The 27,267-nt window shown below is 39.7% G+C and overlaps 1 protein-coding gene across 1 annotated transcript in view; it reads right to left on the bottom strand.

The window, feature by feature from the left end:
- TTN (titin) overlaps window positions 1-27,267 on the bottom strand; it is a 291,856-nt gene that overhangs the window by 128,998 nt on the left and 135,591 nt on the right. Inside the window, exons 121-158 of the mRNA XM_081202301.1 lie at window positions 26,718-26,801; window positions 25,674-25,778; window positions 24,463-24,621; window positions 23,256-23,309; window positions 22,739-22,822; window positions 22,280-22,345; window positions 21,870-21,950; window positions 21,115-21,198; window positions 20,204-20,287; window positions 19,809-19,883; window positions 18,333-18,416; window positions 17,826-18,146; window positions 16,440-16,526; window positions 16,183-16,260; window positions 15,785-15,862; window positions 15,254-15,337; window positions 14,909-14,992; window positions 14,649-14,729; window positions 12,936-13,019; window positions 12,481-12,555; window positions 12,248-12,322; window positions 11,933-12,007; window positions 11,522-11,605; window positions 10,701-11,039; window positions 10,297-10,380; window positions 9,495-9,572; window positions 9,194-9,277; window positions 8,951-9,034; window positions 8,370-8,453; window positions 7,621-7,704; window positions 7,398-7,478; window positions 6,878-6,964; window positions 6,617-6,697; window positions 5,516-5,608; window positions 3,592-5,370; window positions 2,435-2,518; window positions 1,998-2,072; window positions 426-500 (exon numbers count right to left, since the gene is read on the bottom strand). Coding sequence (XP_081058427.1) covers window positions 426-500; window positions 1,998-2,072; window positions 2,435-2,518; window positions 3,592-5,370; window positions 5,516-5,608; window positions 6,617-6,697; window positions 6,878-6,964; window positions 7,398-7,478; window positions 7,621-7,704; window positions 8,370-8,453; window positions 8,951-9,034; window positions 9,194-9,277; window positions 9,495-9,572; window positions 10,297-10,380; window positions 10,701-11,039; window positions 11,522-11,605; window positions 11,933-12,007; window positions 12,248-12,322; window positions 12,481-12,555; window positions 12,936-13,019; window positions 14,649-14,729; window positions 14,909-14,992; window positions 15,254-15,337; window positions 15,785-15,862; window positions 16,183-16,260; window positions 16,440-16,526; window positions 17,826-18,146; window positions 18,333-18,416; window positions 19,809-19,883; window positions 20,204-20,287; window positions 21,115-21,198; window positions 21,870-21,950; window positions 22,280-22,345; window positions 22,739-22,822; window positions 23,256-23,309; window positions 24,463-24,621; window positions 25,674-25,778; window positions 26,718-26,801 — 5,358 coding nt within the window. The remainder of the gene's footprint in view (window positions 1-425; window positions 501-1,997; window positions 2,073-2,434; window positions 2,519-3,591; window positions 5,371-5,515; window positions 5,609-6,616; window positions 6,698-6,877; window positions 6,965-7,397; window positions 7,479-7,620; window positions 7,705-8,369; window positions 8,454-8,950; window positions 9,035-9,193; window positions 9,278-9,494; window positions 9,573-10,296; window positions 10,381-10,700; window positions 11,040-11,521; window positions 11,606-11,932; window positions 12,008-12,247; window positions 12,323-12,480; window positions 12,556-12,935; window positions 13,020-14,648; window positions 14,730-14,908; window positions 14,993-15,253; window positions 15,338-15,784; window positions 15,863-16,182; window positions 16,261-16,439; window positions 16,527-17,825; window positions 18,147-18,332; window positions 18,417-19,808; window positions 19,884-20,203; window positions 20,288-21,114; window positions 21,199-21,869; window positions 21,951-22,279; window positions 22,346-22,738; window positions 22,823-23,255; window positions 23,310-24,462; window positions 24,622-25,673; window positions 25,779-26,717; window positions 26,802-27,267) is intronic.

Below are 27,267 nucleotides of genomic sequence, written 5' to 3'. Positions count from 1 at the left end.
ATCCTGTCACAGAATGGTAGCAGGTGGACACATAATAGCTTCAATAATGTGAACTTAAACAGTAGTACCTTGGTTCTCGAATAGCTTAGTTGTCGAACAAATCGGCTCCCGAATGCTGCAAACATCCAACGCGGCTTCCGCTTGCATGCAGGAAGCTCCTGCAGCCAACTGGAAGCTGTGTTTTGGTTTTTGAACGGTTTTGGGAGTCAAATGGACTCCTGGAATTGATTAAGTTTGAGAACCAAGGTACTACTGTATACCATATATACAACATGACTAAGAAGTGCTATCGTTGCTGCCATGTATTCTATGTGAAGAATAATGACAAGGAAGTATGAAAGAAATGAAGTGTAGACACTAAAGGAACAGTAAGGAACTGACGGGATGGGAGTATCTTATTTGTTGAATTCATGAAATGCACACACCTTTAGCTGCTGGCACCTCTGGCTTTTTAGGCACAACTTTCTCTTCTGGAACAGGTTTCTTTGGTACTTCAGGCACTGTTAAAGGAAGGGTATGGATTTTGCTTACTCTTTTTGCAGGACGATAAATATAACTTCTAAGACACAAATGCAAACTGAGGCTGCAGTCTAAACTCAATGCACACTAGGAAGTAAGTCCCACTGAATATTAACAAGTGACAACATTGCTCAGCTTAAGGCTGTAATCCTAGGTCCAGTTACGTTCAAATCCCATCGAATGCAGCAGCAGCCGCTTCTGAGATTTGACTGCACTGGCCATCATCTAACACACAAGGCTTTGTCTTTGAGGGCTCTCATCTGAAATGTGCCATCTCTCTGAGACAAGGTGGGCGGTGACTGGGGTAGGGGCCTTTTTGTGGAACTATTTCCCAAGGGAGGCTCACCTAGCATGCAGTCTTTTTTGCCATCATTGTTATTAACACCACCATTAACATTTTTTTTAAAATTATACATAATTTAAATAGAAAGTAATAGTAAGGAAGAAAGCGCAGCATTGACAAACCAGTAACAGAACAGTAAATAATTAAGCAGTTAGCAATTTAACAACCAACACTACAATAAATTAGTTTCAATAATAATTTAAAAAGGAAATATAATAATATGAAATAAAGTTATAGTAGATGGGGATATTTAAATAATAATATTCAATTTATATCCTTTATCTTTAATGTATAATTTATAATTTGAAATTTGACGGAAACCATAATTATATATTCTCATAATATCTTTTGATGCCACCCTATTTATTTCACCTGCCTGTTCACTGTTGAGGAGACTGTCTTAGTGATGCTAGTCTTATCTGCTGTTTGATCTTTTAAAATTGTTTTCTTATTTTTATGGTGACCTGTTCTAGAAATTTTGATATTAACGGCTGACTGTGAATTTACAAACAAACAAGCAAACAAATAAATAATATTAGCTTAAAGGAGAACATTTCTGCCACCTTTGGTATCCAAATACCACACTTGATATGGTCTCCTAAAGTGAAGAACGCATGGCATTTAGAGATGATAATGTGTAGTATAAAAAAGTAATATGAATTTAAAATAATAAGATATACACTGGCCTGGTTCATGTGACACAGTAAGCTAAGCTATGGCTTACCAGAATTGTGCAAAAGTGCAGGCTTTCAATCACCAGCTTGCAACCATTTTGCTCCTCCATAGTCTTTTTTAGTATTACACTGCGCTGAGCTCAATCAAAGTTTAGTTTAGTGCAGGCTTCCTCAACCTCAGCCCACCAGATGTTTTTGGCCTACAACTCCAATGATCCCTAGCTAGCAGGACCAGTGGTCAGGGATGATGGGAATTGTAGTCTCAAAACATCTGGAGGGCCGAGGTTGAGGAGGCCTGGTTTAGTGTATTGCCGGAGCCCAGACTCACTGTTAAGTGGTCTACTCACTAACCATGAGCTGCAGCTGAGGTTTCTTCTTACCATGTCATGCAAACCAGGCCAATGCCTATCCTCCTGGACCAGCCCTAACCCACTGCTGTTTTCTGTCAAAGGGGATGTTACCTTTAGCTGGAGGTGCTTCTGGAACAGCAGCTGGCACCTTCTTTTCCGGGACAACTTTTGTGGGTACCTCAGGCACTTGAAAAGAAATAGCATCATTTTCTGTTACGTTTCAGTTTGTTAAAATGTAGGCAAAAGTGTCAGGAATAAAGAGGCGCCTTTAGAGGAGTATCAGGAAGGTTAGTGGTCAATATTAAGCAGTCACAGTTCAGGGGGCAAGCAAGTTCCATTGAAATCGATGGGGTTTTGTATCCATAACTCTCTGAATTGTAACCAAAACCTATTTGAACGTTTCCAATTAAGAAATGAAGTCGGTTTTTAGAAGACGAGGAAGAAGAAAAGAATGCAGAATTATAAATGGGGGTGGGGGGAAGTGAACCCATAACCCATTTCTTTTTTCTTTTGGTGAGAATGAATGGCACCAAGACTGAGGTATATACCTTTAGCAGGTGGAGGCGCTGGTTTTTTAGGCACTGCAACAGGCATTTTCTCTTCTGGCACAGCCTTCTTGGGCATCTCGGGAACTTTAAAGATATTAGTACATTTTACTTTGAAGAACTGAAAATGGTTTATAACACGGCATGAAGAAGTGAAACAGATTTAGTCCCAACAGACAGAACATGACACATGGACATGGAATGACATGGACAATATTGACATTAAAATCACATGGGTGGGTATTCAATTGAAAGCCAGAGGCTCCCCTTTACATTGTATAGACATAGACCTTTTCTCAAAACATCTATAGTTGGCATATGAACAAGCACCACAACGTCAATTGTTGCTGAATATTAGCTGTCCAGGTGGCAAATCTGAACAAATCATTCAAGTGACTGAAAAGAAGGCACTGCGATTAAAATTCCCCTCTATACAGGTCCTTCATTCATATATATAAGTAGTTATCTTTTATGGGCTGATGGAAATGGTTGAACTCAACTGAACATTTGAAAGATTTCAAAACACCTGCTGATATATCTGTTTTGTAAGATTACTTCCACTGCTGTTACCTTCCTGACAGTGGTTTGGGTATGTTTATTACTATTAATTGTTATCATAATTAGCATTTCCCCTTTCATCCTGGCATCTGACCTCATGTTTTATGATGTATTGTGTCATATTTGTTTATAAAGGGAAGGATGCCTATGCATCAAGGTAAGAATACAGCTGCAAATGATATTCCTATTTCTGCAAAAATCAGCATGGGAACTTTTTGGGACACAAGATTATCAGGAAACAAGAAGAGATAAGTTCTTTTTTTACTTTCTTTCTTATCCAGCAGAGCTTCTGTTTTTTTGCTTTTTGTCAGCACTTGTCTAGAACAGGTTTCTTGGATAAACCAGATACTTCAATAAAGATATTAGATTGTGTTAATTGTACGAACTGAAGAAGCCACAATAAAGATAAATAACAGCAAGGCCATAAAGACTTGACACCAAACATTGACATTAATTTGGAACATTCACATTTACGTATGACAAGAAAAGTTGCCTGCACAAAATTTATAAACTAACATGAAACAAAGAAGATTTCTTTCCCACAAACAAGACAAACATTTCTATAGCCAAGAGTGTCTTTTCCCTTTGGGAATGACGTCTACCTTTTAATGGTGGAGGCTCTGTTGCAGGCACAGCATAAGGGTCTTGTTTTTTAGGCTTAGCAACCATCACAGTCTCTTCTGGTATTTGAGCCTCTGCTGCTTCAAGCACAACAGGAGGCTCTGGTTTTCTGGGTTTGGAAACAGCTGCCTTTTCCTCTGGCTCTTGCCGCCAAACTGTTTCAGGCACCACTGTCGGTTCTGGCTCCCTGGATTTTGCTCTCTTTTCTCCTTCCACCTCAGGCTTTGCTGTTTCAAGCACCATGGCAACTTCTGGTTCTCTGGGTTTGGTGACAGCCATCTTCTGTTTTGCCGCTGGAAGCTTTACTGTTTCAGGCACTGCAATAAGTTCTGGTTTTTTAGGTTTAGCAGCGGCTACCTCCATTTCTGGCACACGAGGTTCTGCTGACTCAAGAACAGCAATAGGTTTCGGTTTCTCAGGTTCCACAATATCTGTCTCTTCTTCCAGCTCATGCTCTGCCATCTGAGGCATGACAATGAATTCCTGTTTTCTGGGTTTGGCAACAGCCATCTTGTCTTCTGGGATGTAAGGCTCTGTTTTTTTAGGTTTAGCAATGGTTGCCTTCTTTTCTTCCTCTTCAGGCCCTTCTATGTCAGGCACCAAAGCAGGTTGTGGTTTTCTGGGTTTGGTGACAGCTATCTTCTGTTTTGGTGCAGGAGGCTCAGACACCAGCGGCTCTGTTTTTTTAGGTTTAGCAACAGCTGCTTTCTTTTCTGGCACATGAAGTTCAACTGCCTCAAGAACTGAAGTGGGTTTTGGTTTCTTGAGTTCAACAATATCTATCTCCTCTTCTTCCACTTCAGGCTGTACCATCTGAGCCATGACAATGGATTCTGGTTTTCTGGGTTTGGAGACAACTATCTGCTCCTCTAGCACTTCAGGCTCTGCCCGTTCAGGCTCCACAACAGGTCCTGGTTTTCTGGGTTCAGTGACAGCTATCTTCTGTTTTGGTACTGGAGGCTCCACTATTTTAGACACCATAATAGGTTCTGGTTTTTTAGGTTTAGCAACAGCTGCCTTCTTTTTTGATACATGAGGTTCTACCGTCTCAAGAACTACAACAGGTTTTGGTTCCTCGCGTTGAGCAATATCTGTCTCCTCTTCTTCCACTTCAGGCTCTACTGTTTGAGGAAACCCAACAGGTTCTGATTTCCTAGGTCTGGAGACAGCCATCTGGTCTTCTCGCACTGGAGGCTCTGTTGTTTTAGGAACCACACCAGGTTTTGCTTTTTTAGGTTTAGCAATGAATAGCTTCTTTTCTGGCACCCCAGGCTCTTCTGTTTCAAGCTCCACAAGAGGTTCTGGTTTTCTGGGTTTGGCAACAGCTATCTCCTGCTTTGACTCTACTGTTTTAAGCATCACAACAGGCTCTGGTTTTTTAGGTTTAGCAACGACTTTCTTCTTTTCTGGCACATGAGGTTCGACTACCTCATAAACTGCAACAGGTATGGGTTCCTCAGGTTCAGCAATATCTATCTCCTCTTCTTGCACTTCAGGCTCTACAACGGGTTGTGGTTTTCTGGGTTTGGCAACAAGTGGCTTCTGTTTTGGCAGCTCAGGCTCTGCTGGCTTTGATACAGCAATAGATTCTGGTTTTGTGGGTCTACGAGCAGCTGTCTTCCTTTCTGGTGCTTGAGGCTGCGTTATCTGAGATACTTCAGTAAGTTCTGCTTTTTTATGTACAGAAACTAATTCTGTTTTTTCATGCTTTGCAATGGATATCTTCTCTTCCGCCACTCCTTTTCTGGGCACCTCAGACACTTTAAATAAAATCAATTCCCTTGTAAGAATTTTTAAACCACAAAATGCAAACAGTAGCATCAAACTGAACAAGAGCGAAATAATGAAAATATGTCACTTCTGTGACTTTGGTAGCTTTACGTTTTCCTCGAAGAGAGAATATACCTTTGGGAGGTGCAACCTCACGTTTCCTAGGAATGGCGGCAGGATACCGTTCTTCCATTTCTTCTAGAAGCATTTCCTCAAATGTTTCTGTATCTTAAAGATATTAGTTTTCTTTGAGACATGCAAAATCATACTTGTAAAAAGCATAGGACAAAAAAGACATAACCAAAGACTATGACCAACAAACAGAGAGCCCAGCCGTATTTATTGTGGAATAAACTTATACTTTTCATTTAGTCACAGAAGCAGGCCCTCTTCAAGGTTAACTAATTCAAACCTTTTGCTCTGCTAATTAGAGCTCAGGCTGAAAGCAGATAGGAGTACAGCACAATTATTTGCTTAAATCTAGGTTTGCTACAATCACATATAAAGTAGAGTGCCTGTTGTTAAGAGCAAAGGGGGTGGAGGAGTGAAAGGTTCTGAAATATGCCCCTTCTGCGCTCCATAAGTCCCTAAACATTTTTTTGCTGGAACTCCTTTTTACCCCACCTGGGCTCTGATTATTTTTCTGCTCTCATGGGTCATGTCTACCAAGGCAAGTTAAGGCTTACCCCTCAACTGAGCACTAGTCATGCTTTTATGGTTAGCCTTACTAGTTATAAAGTTTGGTCCCACTGAAACCAGTTGGTCTAATCTAATTAAAATCTAAGTGTTCCACCTTTCTGGTTTCTTGTTATTCCAATCTTCAGTTAAGTTCTGAAAAAAGTTTTTCAGTTAAGTTCTGAAAAAAGTTTTTTACATTGCTACTGAACTATCATTAACTGGATCTTATGCTATTTTCTTTTTCACCCAAGTTTTCATTTTTCTCCCTTAATGCTTTATGAGAATGGTTTTTATTGGGCTACATCTGAGACACATGAAAGGCAGCCTAAATAATATCTAAACCTTGAAACAATCCCCCATGTGTGTCTATTGCTGCATTTGAAAATGAATTTACTTAAAGTCTATCCAATTAGTAATGTGAATGGAGTGTGAATGGCCGATCAAATGGCCATAAACACCTTTAGTATACATGACAACCTGGGCTTGGGCTCTGTAACATAAAGCATTGACAAGTTAGAAGACTTTTAGATAAAACATTCTAATTCAAGGATTATGTACCTTCATAGCGCGTAGCTTCTTTCCTAGATACTTGAACTGTTACTTGTTCCTCCGAAATGGCTTTCTTTCGTATCACAGGCACTTTAAAGATATTAGTTTGTGGCAGGAAATTAAAAAAATTGTGAAACACATAGAAACAGACAAACTAAATAAACAGTTATTGACGTTGGCACACAACACCCCGAAATTTATGACAATGAGCTATTATGGCACATTTAAATGCCTTGATTCATTATCACTTTCACTGAATTGCTGATGTACCTTTAGCTGCCGGAGGTTCCAATTCTTTTGAGACCGATGGAGTAGGAATTATTTCTTGTGAAACAGCCTTTTCTCGAATCTCAGGTGCTTTAAAGATATTAGTCTTTTTTTAGAAATGTGGGCATTTTAAAATAAGAGGTTATTGCAGACCACAGACAAAACAACAGGACACACACATACATATTTCAAAGATCTTGGAAGAAATTTGACACGTATCTCCCATGATAGAATTACAGTGACAAAACATTGCCTTCTGCATTCGTCTCTGCTTTGCAAGAGTGGCGATTCTAGATGAAAAGCAATATTCCTATTCCTATTCAGATTTCTAGTACAGGATTTTATCCCATTTAATTATTCCCCCTAAAATTGCATGGGATAATTTGTCATTAATTTGGCAAGAAATTAGCAAGAAATTCTCCTACATTGCACAAAACACTGAATTATATAAGAGAATAGCAGGTGGGGAAATAAAATGGCGAAATGTCTCATTTCACTGCAGTTGTAGCTAGAGGTGTGTTACCTTTAATGGGCGGGGCTTCTTCTTTAGGTACAGGAGTAGGTTTCTTCTTCTCTGGCACAGCTTTCTTTGCCGCCGGAGGCACTTTAAAGATATTAGTTTATTTTTAAGTATGTATACAATTATGTCACACATAAGACAAAAAGGAGCAGACCAACAAAGGGCCTGGATAATACAATGGTAGCTGCTTGCTTTGTGAAGTTAGCGGAAGAGGTGGTGTATGTACCTTTAATGGGCGGAGCTTTCTGTTTTATAGGAACACCAATGGGAGCCGTTTCTTCTGGGACAGCTTCCTCTTCCAGTTCAAGCACTTTAAAGATATTAGTATATTTGAGACGTTTCAAAAGGACACGCAAAGGACAGGTTGGGGGGGGGGAATAAATAGCACACAGTGAAGACCAGCAGATCAAGAAAACAAACGAAGTTAAAAAAAGAATAATCCTAGAACTAAAGAAGCACAACTCATTTACAATTTGCTCTCTGACATCTATGTTGTTTCCTTTGGCTTTTAAAAGTGAAATGGCTAACAGCAGAAACAGTGATTTTTGCCACAGCAGCTGAATTACTATGCTCTTCTTGATACAGTGACAACAGGCTCTGCTCTGCATACTAACAACTCAGATTCCTTCCCTTATGTCTATGTTTGGCCAAGTGCATTTGTTTTAGACTGTGGAGGTCAAATGATTGATAGGAAGCTTCGCAAAGGAAATTCAGCACTGGAGCCAGAATCCTACCATTGGACCATAAGACCTGCTACCTCACTGCAATATGTCCTCACGCCAAAACATGTGGACAATAATATTTAAAATCATGACATTTTGATTAAGCAAAACACAGCATGATAAGGTGTTTGATATTATAAAGTCTACAAAATCAGACACCTCTTACTATTCCCAGTGCCAATTAAATTGCTAAACTGACTGACCGGCTTTTCAAGCTTAGTTATTTTGCAAATTGAATAAAACTCTGATGTACCTTCAACTGTAGCACCTTCCTTTTCTCTGGAGATAATATAAGTAACTTTTTCTTCCCGTAATGTTTTCTCATGAACTGCGGGAGCTTTAAAGATATTAGTTTTCTCTTAGTTGTTGTTTTTTTTAAAAAATAGTTATAACATCTTTAAACGCAAGACAACAATAACACAGAGAAAAGAATAACTAAACAAATTCTTTTTCCATTTTAAATACTTCAGGGGCAGAATATCATTTTAATGGTTTCCTACGCAGGAAAGAAGGGGATAATGAGCAATTTAAATTTAATAAAGTGGCTTGGCCGATAAAATACATTTTCTAATGTCAGCTATACCTCTTTTCCTTTATACAGTAAATGCCATCACTTTATTTAGGACATCTTCCAATCACAGCTGTTGTCAACATCGTCAACAGATTTTTGTAAGCCAAATGAAAATGTTTTCTCCAGATTTCATAGGATTTATGATACACTTGTGCCAGGAACATCTAAGGGCCTTACTGCTGTGATCTAAGCACACTGATCATGCAACTACACTGACGGAGATATACTTTTTTTTGTTCTTGCCTATTCAAAATTTCATCTACCTTTTACTGTGGGAGGTTCTTCTGCTTCATAGGTAGTGATGGATACTTTTTCTTCAGGGACGGCTCTCTTGGGAATGTCAGGCACTTTAAAGATAGAGCATGAACTCAAGCTTATTTGGAGAAATACACACTTCTAAAATAATGTGCACATTGCTGAAAGTTCTCTTCTGAGGCGTTAGTGATAACACCATAGACGAGAACACAGGAATGTCAACATTCTTTCTGTCTTACTACTGAATCTACCTTTAGTTGGTGAAGGCTCTTTCCTTTTGGGAACAGTCTTAGGCACTTTTTCTTCAGGAACAGCTTTCTTAGCTATCTCAGGCACTTTAAAGATACAGTACTTTTGTTTAGTTATTTATGAATCTTACATGAATGCTATATACATAATTACAAAAGAAGGGAACGCAAAACACAAGGACACACCATGAATATGTACACATACAGAACAAACACAACATACCATTGAAGGTGCACAACACATTTATACAAAATACACAGAGAGAAGATGAAAGATACACAAGATAGCGAAGAGTGAATGTACCTTTAGGTGGTGGAGTCACTTCTTTCTTAGGAACAGCTAGAGGTACTTTTTCTTCTGGTTTCTTTTTTGCTGCGGGCACTTTAAAAACATGCATTTCTTTTAAGAGTTTGCCATTCTTTGAATTACGAATCAAGTGCAAGAATAAACAAAACAGACTTAAAATGCCACACGAAATGACAGAAAGGGGTTTAAAAAACGACACAGACGCATAGGGGCAATATTGATTAAATGTCAAGTTCAACAGAGAAGGAAAAAAATTATCTATCCCAGTTTGTTAGCTATACTGGTCTTTCTTCTCTTATCTAGTTGCTTACATATATGGGAAACTGTTCCACTAAACGTAATGAAACTTAGGTGGTTTGGAACCACAATCCAACTATACCCTCTCTCAAGCCCCATTCTTCTTCTGAAAAGCCACTCTGGAAGGTCTCCTCACCTGGCAGCTGAACACACATGGTTGTCCCCCAGTTGTCATGGCCATGGGTACAACTTTCTGCCCAGTGAAGCCAGGTTCACATTGACCAATCAGAGGCTCAAGCTCATGCCCTTAGACAGTTCAACTAACAGGTTTGTATCCAACTTAGAGCAGACACAGTGAAATTAATGGGCCTATGTTAGTCATGACCTTTAATTTCATTGGGTCTGTTATGACTATGACTAACCGTGGATACAACCCATAGTGACATATTAAAATTAATGTCCTATCTGCTAGTGAAAACTGAAATGTAAGGGCAACAATCTCCCATAAGGGCACGTGATTTTTCAGGGTACACAAAGGAACAGATTCAGCAGCTTTATCTACCTTTAGCTGGTGGAGCTTCCTCTTTTTTAGGTACAGCAACTTTTACTTTTTCTTCAGCAATGGCTCTTTTAGGCACCTCAGGCACTTGAAAAACATTTTACGAAGGAGCTTTTAGTTATTTACAAAGAAACCAAATGGCCAAATTCAGAAGACTGTAATCACAATTACAGAAGAAGTCTCTAATCATTAAAGGAGGATACACCCATCATTAGCTTTTGAACTCTTCAGTAACAACAGCACAGTTGGTTTGACCCACTCTGGGAAACCTGTCCCTCAAATGGAGTCTTGTAAGCACAAAAGCAGGGAACTCTGGGGTGGGTTTTTGGGGGGAGGGGAAATTTGGGCATTCAAAAGAAGGTTCAATCTCAGGGCAGCAACAAACAACAGGTAAATGATCAATATACCTATTGCTGGTGGAACCTCATACACTTCCTCATATTCTTCAATCTCCTTGGTCTCCCGAACCTCTTCATAGTACTCAAGTTCCTCCGGTTCTGGAGCTTCTTCATACTGTTCAAATTCTTCTGGAGCTTCCTCGTATTGCTCGACTTCAGGTCCTTCTGGAGCTTCTTCATATCTTTCAGGTTCTGGGGCTTCCTCATATTCTTCAGGTTCTTCACCCTCTTCTACCTGAAGAAACTCCTCAGTCTTCTCATAGGTCTCATATTTCTCATATTCTTCATAGAAGTATTTTTCAACAGTGGCCTGTTCTTCAGGGATGGGTTTCTTACGTACCACAGGCACTTTAAAGATAGCATTAATTTTTCATTATTTCAAAGACTTGCTGGTGCATAAGCATACCAAGCAAACATAGAAAGAAAACCACCCAAAGTTATCATTATAATTACAAGAAGGGTTTTTAAAAATAAAAAAGGGATACCTGTAATGCTAGTAGCCTATAGTAATAGACTAGAACATGTTAGAAAAGATCAATAATAAATTCTCTTTATAAGATATTTAGACATGCACAAAAACAAACTTAGGTGGAAGAATTTTCTTTGATTTAACAGCAGATATTTTTTCCTCAGAGATGTTAAAAAATACAGTGCTGTTTTAGGTAGGCATTTTTAAATTGTTTACCAAGTATAAGAAAACCACACAATTCATAAAGCATGAATAAAAACGAATGCAAGAAGTTACTAACATATATTTGACTGTGATGAAACACACATATAATTAGTAATATGAAAGAAGAACATTATAACACAGATAAGAAGAGTTGTACCTTTGGCAGGTGGAGCCTCTACTTTTTTAGGAGGAGCAGGTGGTACCTTCTTTTCAGGGACAACTTTCTTGGGTACCTCAGGCACTTTAAAGACATGACACCACTACTTTAGCTTTTTTATATATATTGCACAATGTCAGTCAAACTACAAGATCACAAGCAACACAGAGACATACAAGATGACACAAACCACTATGCTGATTTAGGATTGAATCCTATAACCATCATTTTCCTGGGTGTAAGTCCTATTGATCCCAATGGGACTTACTTCTGAGTCGAAGTGTATAGGATGGCATTGTTTAGTTGGTTCAAGTTCAAACGTAATGGGACAACAACAACAAAAACGACTGGTTAATGCCATGATAAATGTTATCATCTTATGTATCTATAGGTATAGATTTATGGATATACCTTTCTCTGGAGGAGCTGCCACCTTTTTAGGAACAGGGACTTTCTCTTCTGGGACAGGTTTGGGAACTTCAGGCACTTTAAAGAATATTGAGTTGTTTTAAGAATTTGGTCTCGAGCCAGCGCGGACAAACACATATGACATTGCAACGTTTAAGAGCTATCTATTCAGACAACTTTGCCATATTCCCAAAAGTGAACACCAGGTATGACGTACGGCAACCCTACTTTAATAGCTAATGAATTAATACAAATGGTTATCAGTTATGGACAAAAATAAAAATAAAAATTGCACACCGTTTTAAAGATTGGATATACCTTTTTTGGGAGGAGCTGGGACCTTTTTGGCAACAGGAACTTTCTCCTCCGGAACAGGCTTAGGAACCTCAGGCACTTTAAAGACAACATAGACTTAATTTAAAGCCACCGCACACACAAACATGTAAGACTTCACAGCATTGTTAGCTATGTGTTTCAATGCTCTGAGACATGATAATTTCTAGACTTAAAGTAAGTGTCAAAAGCGTTCTGGTTTTGATATATGGCTATACCTTTTGCTGGAGGAGACGGCACCTTTTTGGGAACGGGCACTTTCTCTTCAGGGACAGGTTTAGGAACCTCAGCCACTTAAAAAAAAAAAGCACGATAGTGTTTTGAGAATATGTTTTGCTTTTTTAAAAAATCCTCAGTGCTAACACAACACCAAGAAGCACCAAGAACAGGAAGATGTGTACAAAAAGCAAGAAATTTGCAGAACAAACAATTCAGCAATTCAAGAACCCAACAGACAATATTCTGCCAGGAAGCCATTTTCCATACATTGCAAACAGACAAAAGTGACACAGGACAAACATGTTGTACTATATACATTTTGAAATATTTCCTGCACACAGTTTAAATCCCCCTGAATTCACTGGCAAACAAGAAGTTTCTTTTCTCTTCTGGAAGGTCAGCTTGTTAGTACAACTGAAGAAAACATACACTAATTCTTTGTTACTCAGTGTACCTTTTGCTGGAGGAGGCTCCACTTTTTTGGGAACAGCTGCAGGGACTCTCTTTTCTGGGACGACTTTCTTTGGCACTTCTGGGACTTTAAACACATATTTTCAGATTAAGAATTTTGTTTTTAATCCACTTCGGAAAGAGAAACATAGCTCATGTTGGGGTTGGGGCAGGGAGGGAAGCACAAACACAGGTCACAGCATAGGCCACAATCCATGAATCTGCTTTAGCATTTGCGTAACAGAATTTGTGACTATTCCTCTCGGAACAGCAGCCATGCCATATCACACACTACATTTGAAATTTTGCGGAGTTTCAAAAACAATTCGTGAAACAGTATGTGGGCCTTTGCTTGTGATAACTAAACAATACACATCAATCCTATTCATGTTTACTTAGGAGTAAATCCCACAGTGTTCAAAGAAGTGTCATTATACCAAATCAGATCATGAGTTAAGGTTAAGGTTAAGGAATCGGGTCTGGAGCTTTTTACAACTGGGTATCCTGTTAGGGACACAGGTGGCGCTGTGGGTTAAACCACAGAGCCTAGGACTTGCCGATCAGAAGGTTGGCAGTTCGAATCCCTGTGACGGGTGAGCTCCCGTTGCTCAGTCCCAGCTCCTGCCAACCTAGCAGTTCGAAAGCACAAAGTGCAAGTAGATAAATAGGTACCGCTCCAGCGGGAAGGTAAACGGCATTTCCGTGTGCTGCTCTGGTTCGCCAGAAGCAGCTTAGTCATGCTGGCCACATGACCCGGAAGCTGTCTGCGGACAAACGCCTGCTCCCTCGGCCAATAAAGCGAGATGATCGTCGCAACCCCAGAGTCGGTCACGACTGGACCTAATGGTCAGGGGTCCCTTTACCTTTATCCTGCTAAAATGGGACACGGGTTGCGCTGCGGGTTAAACCCTGTTAAAGGGGTCTGGGAAGGGATATTGCTGTCCAGAGGTCACATGGAGGCCAATGGGCCATAGCACCCCACTGAGAGGCGGCCTTGCAGGGAGCATCACACTTGATGCATGTCGGGGCGTGACCTCTTGACCCAACTATCAACAACCAGCAGACCGGCTGGTTGATCTCGGATACCTACCCAATGTCTTCTTCAAAACCAGTTCTCATGGTTTGCCTCCAACATTGGATGGCGCACTTCTAGAGTATGGCTATGCAAATATCTTTACATAGAAACAGTTATCTTTAAATACTTAAGTGCTGTTATTTATGTCTTTAGAAACAGGTTTGTAAAATTATTTTCAGAGGCGTTATAAAGAAAGTTGCAGCACGAAACCAGATCAAGAAAGAGAAGTATTTAGACTGCAATTAAAAGTATGTCTGCAGTCCTATGCCCATTCACTTGGGAGTAATCGTTCATTGTCTCCAGTGCTGTTTTACTGATTACCCAATGGAACTTCCCTGTCGTTTCCTCCCGTCTGCAGTGCCCCTCTGTGCACCCTCAAAATTAACATACGGAAGTCAGGGGACTATTTGAGCAGATTTTGGGGGGTGCATGGGAAAAAGGGGGGAAAGGGAAGTCCCACTGAATGAGCAAAACTCTGCTTGCCCAGAATTTGGTACGACTAGCAGAATTTATTCCTGAGTAAACATGCATAAGATCAGATTGCATGGCTTTTAGAGAACATAAAGCAAACGACACAGATCATATTATTGTTCTTATTTTTAAAAGAGGTCTTTGATAAGGATAAGGATGAGCTGAATGTACCTTTTTCAGGTATAGCTTCCTCTTCTTCAGGTATATAAACAGGTTCTTCTTCTGGGACAGGCTCCTTTGGTATGTGAGGCACTTCAAGGATTTAATTTGAAGAATGTGATTTATGGGTTTGTTGTGACAAAGAAAGAGACAGAAATAGAAAGAGCTGACAGCCAAGGGACAACATCTATATTTGACATACACAAGCATCACATCTAATATTAAAGAAACACATGAGATCAAGAAGACTGATTTTGACTGGGTTGATATACCTTTAGCTGGTGGAGGTTCTGGTTTTTTGGGCACAGTAAGAGGCACCTTTGCTTCAGACACAGCTTTCTTGGGTATCTCAGGCACTTTAAAGACACCAAGAAACAGACTTTGTATGCACATTGTATCACAAAAAATAAAGAACAGATGTAGCAGAAGACAAAACACAAAAACCATTGATATCTCGGGTGGGTGTGTCTGTGGTTGCAAATCTAAACATCCTTGTTGATTCTGCATGGTTAATATTGCTTGTTGAAATATTCAGCACATATCTCTGTGTTAAACCATGGGTAAAGCACTTACACATGTATGTATAATTTATAACTTTCAAATATTATTTCAGATACCTTTAGGTGGAGCGGGCTCTGGTTTTTTGGGGACCGCAACAGGCACTTTCTCTTCTGGCACGGCTTTTTTCGGCACGGCCGGCACTTTAAAAAGATTAATTTGCAGATTGATTTGACTCCTTCTGGTATTTAGACACCACAAAGCAAAAGAACTAAAAGAAGAATGTGCTGCATCTGAACCACAAGGGCAAGGGAATTTGCAGATCTGCTCTTAATGAAACAGCCAGGTTTTTCTCACTGATATAATGTTTCTTTAATATTTATATTTACAGGCCCACCCTTCATGGTATTGACCACCCAGGGAGAGGTTCAACAAACTGCAGCCCTGCTATGTAACGTAGCAGGTCAGTTGCTTATAACAAGGCTCTCCAAACTTGAGTCACCAGCTGTTTTTGGATTACAATGCCCATCATCCCTAGCTAGCAGAACCAGTGGCCAGGGATGATGGGCATTGTAGTCCCCCCCAAAACCCACCTGGAAACCCAAGTTTCCAGGCTTAAAAGGATGACCAGGTGAACAAGGGGACAATACCTTTAGCGGGAGGAGCTTCCACCTTTTTAGGAACAGGTATTTTCTCTTCAGGGACCACTTTCTTGGGCACTTCAGGCACTTCAATTGAAAGAGACAGTACTTTGAGCATAGAATTTGGTTTCCAAATCAAGATGGAGAACAGTGACACAAAACACAAGAAGATTTTTTGTTGTCGAAGAAAATAAACAAGAAGTTACATTTAACAGGATCAAAGGACTATTAACACAGGTGTGTTTTTTTAGTTTGCACAGCAATTTTACCACATAAACGTGCCCAGAGTGGGTCATGACACAACATCAACACAACAGGAAAATCTAAGTACGTCATTGCAATTAATAGCCTAGTTGTAGCCTAATAGATAAGTTTATTTGCACAGGGCAAGCCTCACACTGATTTACCTTTAGCTGGTGGGGCTTCTTTTCGTTTAGGAACCGGAACCTTTTCTTCTGGGACGGGTTTCTTTGGCACTTCAGGCACTTTAGAGATAGGGCAAGAGATTGTTGAGGACACCACACCGTTCACACAGCACATTAAAACAGAGAGTCAACAAAGGGCATGTCTACAGTTGATCCCCAGCCCACTAACGCCACTAAGCCAACAAACTTAATGAACTGAAAGCAAGAGTTTGAGGACACCGAATGAAGAGATGATGTACCTTTTGCTGGAGGAGCTTCCTTCTTCTTGGGGACAGGCGCAGGAGGAGCCTTTTTCTCAGGGACAGGCTTCTTTGGTACCTCAGGCACTTGAAGGATAAGATTGTATTTAAAAGAATGGACACACCAAGACGCACCATAAGAACACAGCTGTATTGCAACACTCTGACATGACCCCCGACAGCTAAGTTAACTTAAGGAAAGTTGCTTGCTCCCTCTTCCCCCTTGCAGCCACTTGCATCCCCTGAAAGTCCTCTCCAGAGTGTTGGGGTTCCTTCCTGAATACAGTGAAATGGGGCATACATAGCTGTTTTTTTGTAATCAAGCCAGACCACTGGGTCCATCTAGCTCCTCGTTGTCAATTAGTCAAACCTTGGGTCCCGAACGCCATGGTACTCGGACGTTTTGGCTCCCAAACGCCGCAAACCTGGAAGTGACTGTTCCGGTTTGCGAACTATTTTTGGAAGCCAAACGTCTGGTGGGGCTTCTGCAGCTTCCGATTGGCTGCAGGAACTTCCTGCAGCCAACCAGAAGCCGCGCTTTGGTTTCCAAACGTTTTGGAAGTTGAACGGACTTCCGGAACGGATTCCATTTGACTTCCAAGGTATGACTGTATAATGACAAACAGGGAGCATTCTTAGTCCTACCTGGGAATGCCAGGGATTGAAACTAGAACCTTCTACATTCAAAGCAGATGTTTTACCACAAAGCCACAGTCCTTCTGCAGATGGGGGCACTGGTACTGGGAGGGGAGAGTAATTCAAAAGCAAAGATTCAAAGATAAGTGATTTAAGGGAAGGTCATGGAGGAGAAATTTCCCATCTCCTCTATGGTTAAGATATATTGCTCGGCACATGGAGAGGGGTGGTTGGCAATGCAAGAACATGGGGACACTATCGGATGCTAGACATTTTCTTCCTGATCTCACTATTCAGTAGAGCATAGGACAATGCTATCAGATGTTCTGTAGATATTTTTGTAATCTATTTTACCCTCAAACTGTATGCTGTTGTCTTCTCTGGTTATTTACTCTCTGGGAACTGTGGTGTCACAGGGTTTTGGCACACAACTAGCTTGCTGAATTGACATTTTATTCAGCTTGGAGAAGCCTGGGTGGAAATGAAATATATTCCTGAGAGTTTTGCTAGGACTAAAGACACTGCCTGGCGTGGACAAGCCCTGTGTTTCTGGCATATTCTCTAATTCAACTACAGCTATTTCTACTTGCAACATGAGCTGCACCGCACACATCTCATAACAAAGGAGAGCAAAATGAACCGAAAGCAAAAACCAAATAAATAACCAAGCGAACAAAAGCCAAAGCCTAACCAAGAGCATTAAAAAAAAAGATCCTTTCTTTGTAATGCGCTTGTAAACTGGGATGTTACCTTTAGCTGGAGGAGGTGGAGGAGGCACTTCTTCCTCTTCCTCATACTCAGGAACTTCTTCATAATGAGGAACTTCCTCTTCATATTGAGGTACTTCCTCCTCATATTGTGTGACTTCTTCCTCATATCGGGTGACTTCCTCCTCATAATGAGAGACTTCCTTCTCATATTGTGTGACTTCCTCCTCATATTGTGTGACTTCCTCTTCATATTGTGTGACTTCCTCCTCTTCATATTGGGGCGCCTCTTCCTCCTCTTCATATTGGGGAACTTCCACATGAACCACTTCTTTTCGAGTAACGGTCTTACGGACTTCAGGCACTTAAAAAATACGAATTTTCAAGAGTCTTAGCTAACGTATTATTAAACGCATACTAAGAACCAAATTTCAGTGCAATGAAAGAATCAAGCTAGGACAAGAACACTCAGATATACATCAGCAGACGTATACATAAGTATACACTTATGGCACACAAAGAGCACACATTGGCACAATATTAAATGTACCTTTAGCTGGAGGTTTCTTCACTTTAGCGGCAATTGATATGGGCATTTTCTGTTTTGTGGGAATTCTCTCAGGTTCTTCGGGAACTTTAAAGACACAGTATATTTATGTTTCAGAACTTTGATGGTAAAGGTACAGAAGGCCATAAAGAGGAGTAGGAAATTTGACAGAAACAAACATTTAAGTTGCCAGACAAATGAACAAACATTTGGACAAGATGTGGCTAACGCATAGTTGCAGGTATAGTCTTTATACATCCGTCTTCTTACTGGTGTAGTGCATATACACCATTTTGTTGTTAGGATCAGTGGAGTCTATATGTCTAACATACTGGAAAGCTGCCCATTTCTTCAGGTGCTATTACTTAGAAATACTCTAGACAGTAATCTACAGTAATTTTTCAAGATAATACATAGGGACTTTCATTGCAAACTGCTATGTCTGGTAAATCAAAGGGATGGAAGTCATTGAAAGTCTGGTTACATTAAGTGGGTATTATGCCAAGTCTCTGTTTAGGTTACTGACATTTTGAAGAAATTTCTACATTCTAGAAGAGATTATGTGGGAAGATTTAAGCCTTCAGCTTTATGGGATGGGACAACTGTAGCAGTCATCCAAGCCAAAAATGAACAAACAAATCAATAATTTATGCAAGCTGTGAAATTTACTCTGTTGGAGGGTGTGGGGAGCCAAACAACCAAATGTCCACTGTTATCTGTGGTTTAGGCCAACAAACTGCTTCTTTTTTGCCTCACTATGAATGAAGTTGAACACCCTCAGCAATTCTTACATGAATACTATCCTGCACCACTGTTTTATATCAGTGAACTTCTTTAGTGAATTAGCATTCACACTGGTTTAGTTCTAGAACTAATAATTCTGCTAATGTAAGAAAAAGACAAATTGGGTTGTTTCCAAAGATGCACCTCTACCGACGGGAGGTTGTTTTTTTTTTGAGAAAGTGGAGGCTTCTGTTATCAGAACAGGGAAGGAAACATCAATTTACACCAAATTGCCATCCCCTCTGCATCTTCCATGCCACCTACCGCAGAGCACATTTGTGGCGCAGAGGCATGGGAGCTGCAAGAACAAGAGGGATTTGGCAAAAATCACTTTCCTCACGGTTTGGCTGATGGAAGCCTCTAATGGATCAGTAGAACACCTTTAGATACACCTCATTTTAATATAAAAGTGAAAACTGAGGTGATACCCACATGCCATAGCTGTCAACGTTTCCTTTTTTTTAAAAGGGGATTTCCCTTATTCCGAATAGGATTCCTCGCAAGAATAGGGAAAAGTTGACAACTATGCCACATGCTTCCCAAAGGCATCTCATGAAACACTGGGAAAACAGGATGTTGGACTAGATGGGTCATTGGCCTGATCTAGTAGGTTCATTTTACGTTCTCACCCTGCCCATTAATCTATACAGTGAATTGGTTAGGATTCCTGTTCCCCTACCCTGGTTGAGCTCATACCTGTATATGAAACTTCCTCCTCTGTATGAAGAGAAACAGACATTTCTTCCGAATACCCCCAGTGCTCTTCCACAACTATTATTAAAGACAGAGTATTGAACTTTAGCATTTCTTATGGGAAACACTATTTGAGTCAGACAACGGGAATTTCGATAAGAATGATTAAGCAGTTACAAAACAAATGTAACTTTTATGGCTAGCCTTCTAGGTTTAAATAAAATAAAATAAATAAATTGGGGGAGGGGAGTGCCCAAAGCAATATCCTCTCAAATGTATTTGGAGCAGAAAAAAAGAATTTGCTTAATAACGTAGGGTTGGAGATAGGAATTAATAGGTAGGTTGTTAGCACATTAACCACTTGGACTTTGATTTAGTTTACTTCAAAGCTTGTATACCTTTTTCTGGAGGGGCTGCTTTCCTTTTGGGGACAGCAATAGATATTTTTTCTTCTGAGACAACTGTCTTTGGAACTTCTGGCACTTGAAAGATAGGAAATGTAAGAAAACCACGTGGTGAATTTAAAACCCTCTCTCTGAAGTGTCGCTGTTGGTGGTCTTGTAAGAGGATTATAGATAAAGAAAACTTCATAGACATTTGATATCTCAAGATTTTCTAATACAGGAGACCAACATGACAACATAATATTAAGCAGACATACATTTAGCAAAAACCTGACAATACACTTAGATAATTAACTGGCCTGCTTTTGGTGTATGGAATTTGCTCTTTTTCAAGAATAGAAATAGTTATTTCTTATCCAAAGGCATCATAATGTAAAATATTCACTGCAGATTTTTAAACAGAAATAATATTTATGAAATCATTTATTTCCTTTCTTTCTTCTTTTAAAAAAATAAAGGTCCAAAAGAGTGTACACTACAGAAAACTTTCAAGAAGGACGTTAAGATTCAGGACAGCTTTTAACAGTGACAGAGAAATGCCTCACAAAACAAGAATGCAATAAGAAGTCTAAAGCACATGGCAGTTTTACCCACATAAAAATAGTATCGCAAAAGACCTTACAAACTACACAGTCAACACAATGAACTGCTGCAGATCAGCAAAGGCCAGCTGTTCAAAGTTGTGCAGGCAAAGTGCCTACAGGAATTCATTACCACCAGCGTTTCAAGTGTCCCAGTTTAACCCAGTTATTCTGCATTTGTTTTGACACAGAGCAGAACATTTCTGTGAAATTTAGTCAAGTTTACTTCTTCCTTATCAGAAGCAGCTGGTTCACAACTCCAGCGGGTGCCTGTTTCTGACCTATTCAAAAGCCCACTTGTAGAGTCAGAGAAAGCAGGTGTACCTTTAGCTGGTGGAGCCACTGCTTTCTTGGGAACCGGAACGGGGACTTTCTCCTCTGGCACAGCTTTCTTTGGCACAGCTGGCACTTGAAAGATATTATTAATTTTCAGGTGACTTAAATCACGTACATGTGACAAATATAAACCAGGTAACAAAACGATTCAAAGTACCGAGATCTTGACATTGTACATAAAACAAGAAAAGGAAACGCAGACTATTTAAGATAATTGGATCACTAGGGCAAAAGAAGGATGCAAAGAGTTTGGATTTGATATCCCGCTTTATCACTACCCGAAGGAGTCTCAAAGCGGCTAACAGTCTCCTTTCCCTTCCTCCCCCACAACAAACACTCTGTGAGGTGAGTGGGGCTGAGAGACTTCAGAGAAGTGTGACTGGCCCAAGGTCACCCAGCAGCTACATGTGGAGGAGCGGAGACGCGAACCCGGTTCACCAGATTATGAGTCCACCGCTCTTAACCACTACACCACACTGGCTCTACACCACATGCCTAAAAACAACATTTTTTGTTTGAACAATAAATTCTTTCTCCCCCTGCTATATTCCTCTCCTATGCTATATCACAAATAGCCTTTGAAAGCTCATTTGGTTTCAAAAGTGGTTTGCTCTGCGTCATGGAGGGAGATATTTGAGGACGGAGTCCCCTGGGTTTCTCGCATTTGCTGTGCAGTTCTTTAGTTCCCAAGAAATCTTAAGATACATATATATAAATTCCACAGAATTTAAAACTTTATATACCTCTTTTTGGTGGAGCCTCCTCCTTCTTAGTGACTGTTACTTTTTCTTCAGTGACAACCTTTTTCTTGTGTACTTCGGTCACTTAAAGACAACAAGCAAAGGTAGGAATATTGCATGTGGTTCCATCTCAGAATGACAGGAATATATTTTGAATATAATTCAGTTCCGTTTAAAAATACTGATTTATTATTTACCATATATAAAACATGAATGAGACAGTAAAAGAGACCGAGGAACTGACAACATTACTGGCAGAAGATTGAAAGAGGGGCCAATACATGGCGACAGTCCCTCAAGATATTAATGTGCATGAAACCCATATAATTCTTATGTGAAATGGACCAACAAAATATATACATGACGCTCTCTAGACAAAACACATTACTGACATGATTTTGTGTGTGTGTTACCTTTGGGTGCTGGAGGTTCTTTTGCTTTAGGTGGTGCCCGTTCCTCAGGAGGAGCTTTCTTGGCCACTTAAAAATATTACAAAATTTTATAACGTTGGAGTGATTTTAACATCAATAGGAAAACGCATTAAGAACTTACAACACATACATTTCACTGAGTAAATCCACAGCCAGATTGCTTAGAGACAAGCAATTGCTCACACTTAATGCAAAAGAGATTAACATCAACTCAAATAGTTTAGATGATAGACGACCAAAAAAACAAAAACAAAAAAGAGCATTTTGCCTAGGGTTGCCATATTTCAAAAAGTCAAAACCAGGGCACCCTGAAAGTTGTTGAGCTTTTTCAGACAAACCCCAAAGTTGTTGAGCCTTTGAAATCCCAGTAATGTCCGAGAAAATCCAGACGTATGGCAACCCTAATTTTGCCTAAGTGAAAAAAGCAGTCTATATATATACCTCTAGCTGGGGGGGCTTCCACTTTCTTGGGAACAGCAACTGGTACTTTCTTTTCTGGTTCAGGTTTCTTCCGAACCTCAGGCACTTCAGGAAGAATATTTAAGTATCAGTTATGTTCGCTGTGCATGTTATTCAAACAGTATAAAAAAATAAGGAGATGACTCCATATTTCAATGCAAAATTCAGTCGAAATGTTCAGAGGCTAATTCTGTTTTATATACACACATAAATACACACTAAGACATACTCATCTCTGCACAGCCGAATAAAAAGATACCCAAGGTGTTATATGAAAACAAAATGTGCCATTGCTGGCAATTAGGGTTTTTAAAATTGAGAAAGGCACAGGAATTTGCAAACAGGTCTTTGCTAGTCAAAAAAGATAGTTCATAATATTTTGAGCACTACAACGACAAAAAACAAGCACAAATACAATAGTAACAAGCATGGGACAGACAGCTGTCAAACATCTATATTGAAGAGTTGATACTTTAATACCAAAGAGTTGCTGGTATACCTTTAACTGGTGGGACTTCTTCATGCACTATCTCCTCAGCGTAGTAGGCCTCTTCTGTTAATGTAAAGATATTAAGAAGGTATAGTTGAATAGTTGACATGCACATGTTGATACAATTAACAAAACAAGAAAGTGACAGCTCTTACAAACACACATATATTTACTTTCATCTCATGTTACTCCTAGTACATGTGCAGGTAGGTTTACTCCAGGGACAGACCTCCTGATATTGCTGGGCTACAACTCCCATAATTTCTGACCATTGGCCATGCTAGCTGGGGTCGTTGGGAGTCCAGCAAGCTCTGGAGGTCCACAGGTTCTCCATCCCTGCTTTCCTCTTAACAGAGGCCATACTCTCTCTTCTGACCATTTCATGGAAAAAAGTGAGTAGATTACTTCCCAGTTCCCGTTGAAGTCAATGTAAACATCCACAGTGACTTCAGCAAGAGATGACATATCTCAACTTCCTTGAAAAGGTCACATCCATGAAAGGGCCTATCTCAATGGTTCTTGTAATAAATAGGGGGAGCCTTATGAAATGGGGTATTAGATCACATCCTTTAATTCCATAGCTCTTGGAGCAATGGCTTTAGGTAAGTTAGATTTCATGTACTTTTTTTTTGTTTAGCTCTACGTGGCTGATATGAAGGTGACTAATATTTGGAATTATTTTATAATGATAAGCAAGTAATAGATCATATGAATGAAAGAATAAATAAATAAATAAATACATAAATAAATAAATACTATTTCTTTCAAATATGTAGCTCTTTTTCTGTCTGTTTCTGGTGGTTCCAGCTTTCTTGGGAGAGTAATGAGGCTCTGAAAGTTGAGCCACCCTAAATAATATGTGTTATCTGTGTAGGAATGTAGGAATCTTTTATTCTTATACAAATTGGCTTGCAGTGATCTGCCTATATTTGTAAATTTGAGAAAAGAACACTTGGGTCCGTTTCTGTATTTTCATGTGAAAATAAGAATGATGGAGGGAAATAAGAAAAGAAAAAGTGTATGCACTCTTAAATTTACTCTTTTAAACCTTTGTTTGGGTTCTGAACAAAGTAAATCATATCATATCATAAGCAGCAAATGACTGGCTTAATTTCAAAAGGTCATTAAATAATGACATTCAATTCAGCCCAAAGGATATAATGGCAGATATTATACTATACCAACATTTGCTGCTGGCTGTTGAATTGAGGCATACCTGTTACTTCAGAAATCTCTTCCTCTCTCTCATAAGAGATCTCCTCTCTCTCATAAGAAATTTCCTCCTCCCTTTCATAAGAAATCTCCTCCTCTCTTTCATAAATTTCTTCTTCTTCCACTTCTTCCTCCTCTTCCACCTCTTCAGGCCATTCTTCCACTGTTAATATTTTAAAGATGGGTTATTTTTAATTTTGCTGTGGGGTTAGATGTCCTATAACCACCCTTGCCAGGTCAGTGTAGTTACTACAAACAGGCATATACAAAGGACATGAACTGATTTGCATACACAGAAACACACATTCTTTTCACTGCAATTGTAGGGATCTCAGATTTTTTCCCATTACAACAGGTACATAAGAGAATTAATAGCAAAGTATCTACATCAAAGTTAGCTACTGCAAGGGTCTAGATGACTTGGCTAAGGTCTCTTGATCTATGGAATCCTGCATTGTGGTATGTGATGACTCCATCAGGGGACAGATTCTTACAAGAAAAATCAGGTGGAGTTTTATTTAGGAAAACCCATGTCACACTACAGGTGTCCTATGGGTCTTACACTGTGTAACTTTGCTCCTAAACCATGACTTCTTTCCCCAGAGTATGGAAAATTGAAAGGATAAAGGATTAGAGCCAAAGGTGATCTTCATTTAGAAGAAAACCTTTTCCAAGCATAGTTGGTCTGCTTCTGACTTAATGGAAGAACATTGAATGACAAAATCTACCCCAGATCCCTAGGAGCTCCTCCACTTGCACAAGGTTTTCTGTAAGACTTTGTGCAACATTTACTTCTGCCACCATGATATAGGTGTGTCTGACTAGAATGTGGGGCTCAGCCATGAATCTCACTGGGTGAATGGACCAATCACTATCTCTCAGCTTAACTCATCTCACTAGGTTGTTGCAAAAGCAAAATGAAAGGAAGGACCATGTATATCACCCTGAGATTCTTGGAAGTAGGGTGCGATAAAATGTAATGGATAAATAGTAAATGCTATTGACATTCTAGATAACCAAGGAATTGGATCTGAGAAAAGACATTTCCTCTGAGGATCTTGCCTGGGTGTCAGATGTTATACAAATGTCCAGAGACACACAAACACAAAACTGTAATGGCAGATGTTAACAGGGAAGACCAGTGAAGAGCAGCGACAACAAAAAGCGCCTAAAAACAGTTAAATTCCTCACAGTTCTAATTATTTGTAAATATACCTTCAGGTGGTGGAGCTTCCACTCTTTTAGAAATGGCAACAGATACTTTTTCTTCTGAAACAAACATTTTCTCTTCTAGAACAGCTCTCTTAGACACCTCAGGCACTTTAAAAGACATTAAACGCATTGAGTTTTAATGGGGATATACAGATTCCTGATTGATATCTGAGGAGGTCTGTCTGAACACTTGTGCAACTAACAACTGCAAAATGGACAAGTAAACTACATACTGTTCTTTACTAGGCAACATACAAAGTGAAGCTAATACAGAACTGCAAAACAGACATAAGCAATTTCTCCCCTCTTGACAGGGATGGGGAAGCTTTCTCAGCCTGAGGGCTGCCTTCTCTTTGGGGCAACCTTCCGGGGCACACATATCAGTGGTGCACAGGGCCAGAGGCAAATGTGCAGAGAGGAACCAATACGAATTTGACGGTAGGTCAGTTTGTACACACACTCACCAACCCTGCTTTATTATCCATCCATCTAAGCATCCATCCTAGCCAGGCAAAAATACCTCATGTGGCCAGCATGACTAAACCACTTCTAGCACAACGGAACACCGTGACAGAAACCAGAGCGCATGGAAACGCCGTTTGCCTTCCCACCGCAGCGGTACCTATTTATCTACTTGCACTGGTGTGCTTTCAAACTGTTAGGTTGGCAGCAGCTGGGACAGAGCACCCCATCGTGCGTGGGGATTTGAACCGGCAACCTTCTGACTGGCAAGCCCAAGAGGCTCAGTGGCTTAGACCACAGCGCCACCCGCGTCCTTTTACTCAAGGAGGATACAAAGCATGGCCGATGAGGCATGTGACCTTGGGAGGGTATGTGGCTTGAGGAGTGTTTTGAAGACCAGATGGAGAAGCCCACAGGGCTGTATTTGGCCCCCAGATCTAAGGTTCCCCATTCCTGCCCTATGAAAATATGTTGAACAGTTGCAAGCAATGTGACACGGTACGAAACATAAAATGATGGTCAGCAGACGATAGAAAGGTAAAAGCTCTTTTAGATAATAAGACCATTGACCACTTAAATGCATACCTCTGGCTGGGGGAGCTTCGACCTTTTTGGGAACAGCAACAGGTAATTTTTCTTCAGGGATGACTTTCTTAGGTACCTCAGGCACTTTAAAGAGACCATTTAGTTTTAGAAATTTTTTGAAGTGGCAAGAATGATGTTAAAAGTACAGATTTCGGCTACAAAGAAGAGGCAGCAACTAAAAAGATTTAGAGGACATTTAAATAATGGTGCCGATGTAAAAGACCAATGGTCTTTTGTTTTTTTGTTTTTTGTTTTTTTGTTTTTAATTTAAATTTAAATTTTATTTAACATAATCATTACAAAATATAAGTAAAACACTGCAAATACATACACACATATACACTTCAAATAAGCATATATACATGAAAAAAGGAACAAAAGAGAAGCAAATAAGAAAATAAAAAAGAAATAAAGAGAAAAGAAGAAGAAGAAAAGTTGGAAGAATTTGTTCCAAATTTATTCTACAAATATCTCAATATGAAAATAATAATAAAATTTCATTGATTGACTTCCATCGCATACACTGCACTTCCTATATACATTTTAAGCA

The sequence above is a fragment of the Podarcis bocagei genome, assembly GCF_964188305.1.
Source record: "Podarcis bocagei genome assembly, chromosome: 1".
Taxonomy (NCBI): domain Eukaryota; kingdom Metazoa; phylum Chordata; class Lepidosauria; order Squamata; family Lacertidae; genus Podarcis; species Podarcis bocagei.
This window is presented reverse-complemented; position numbering and strand designations above follow the sequence as displayed.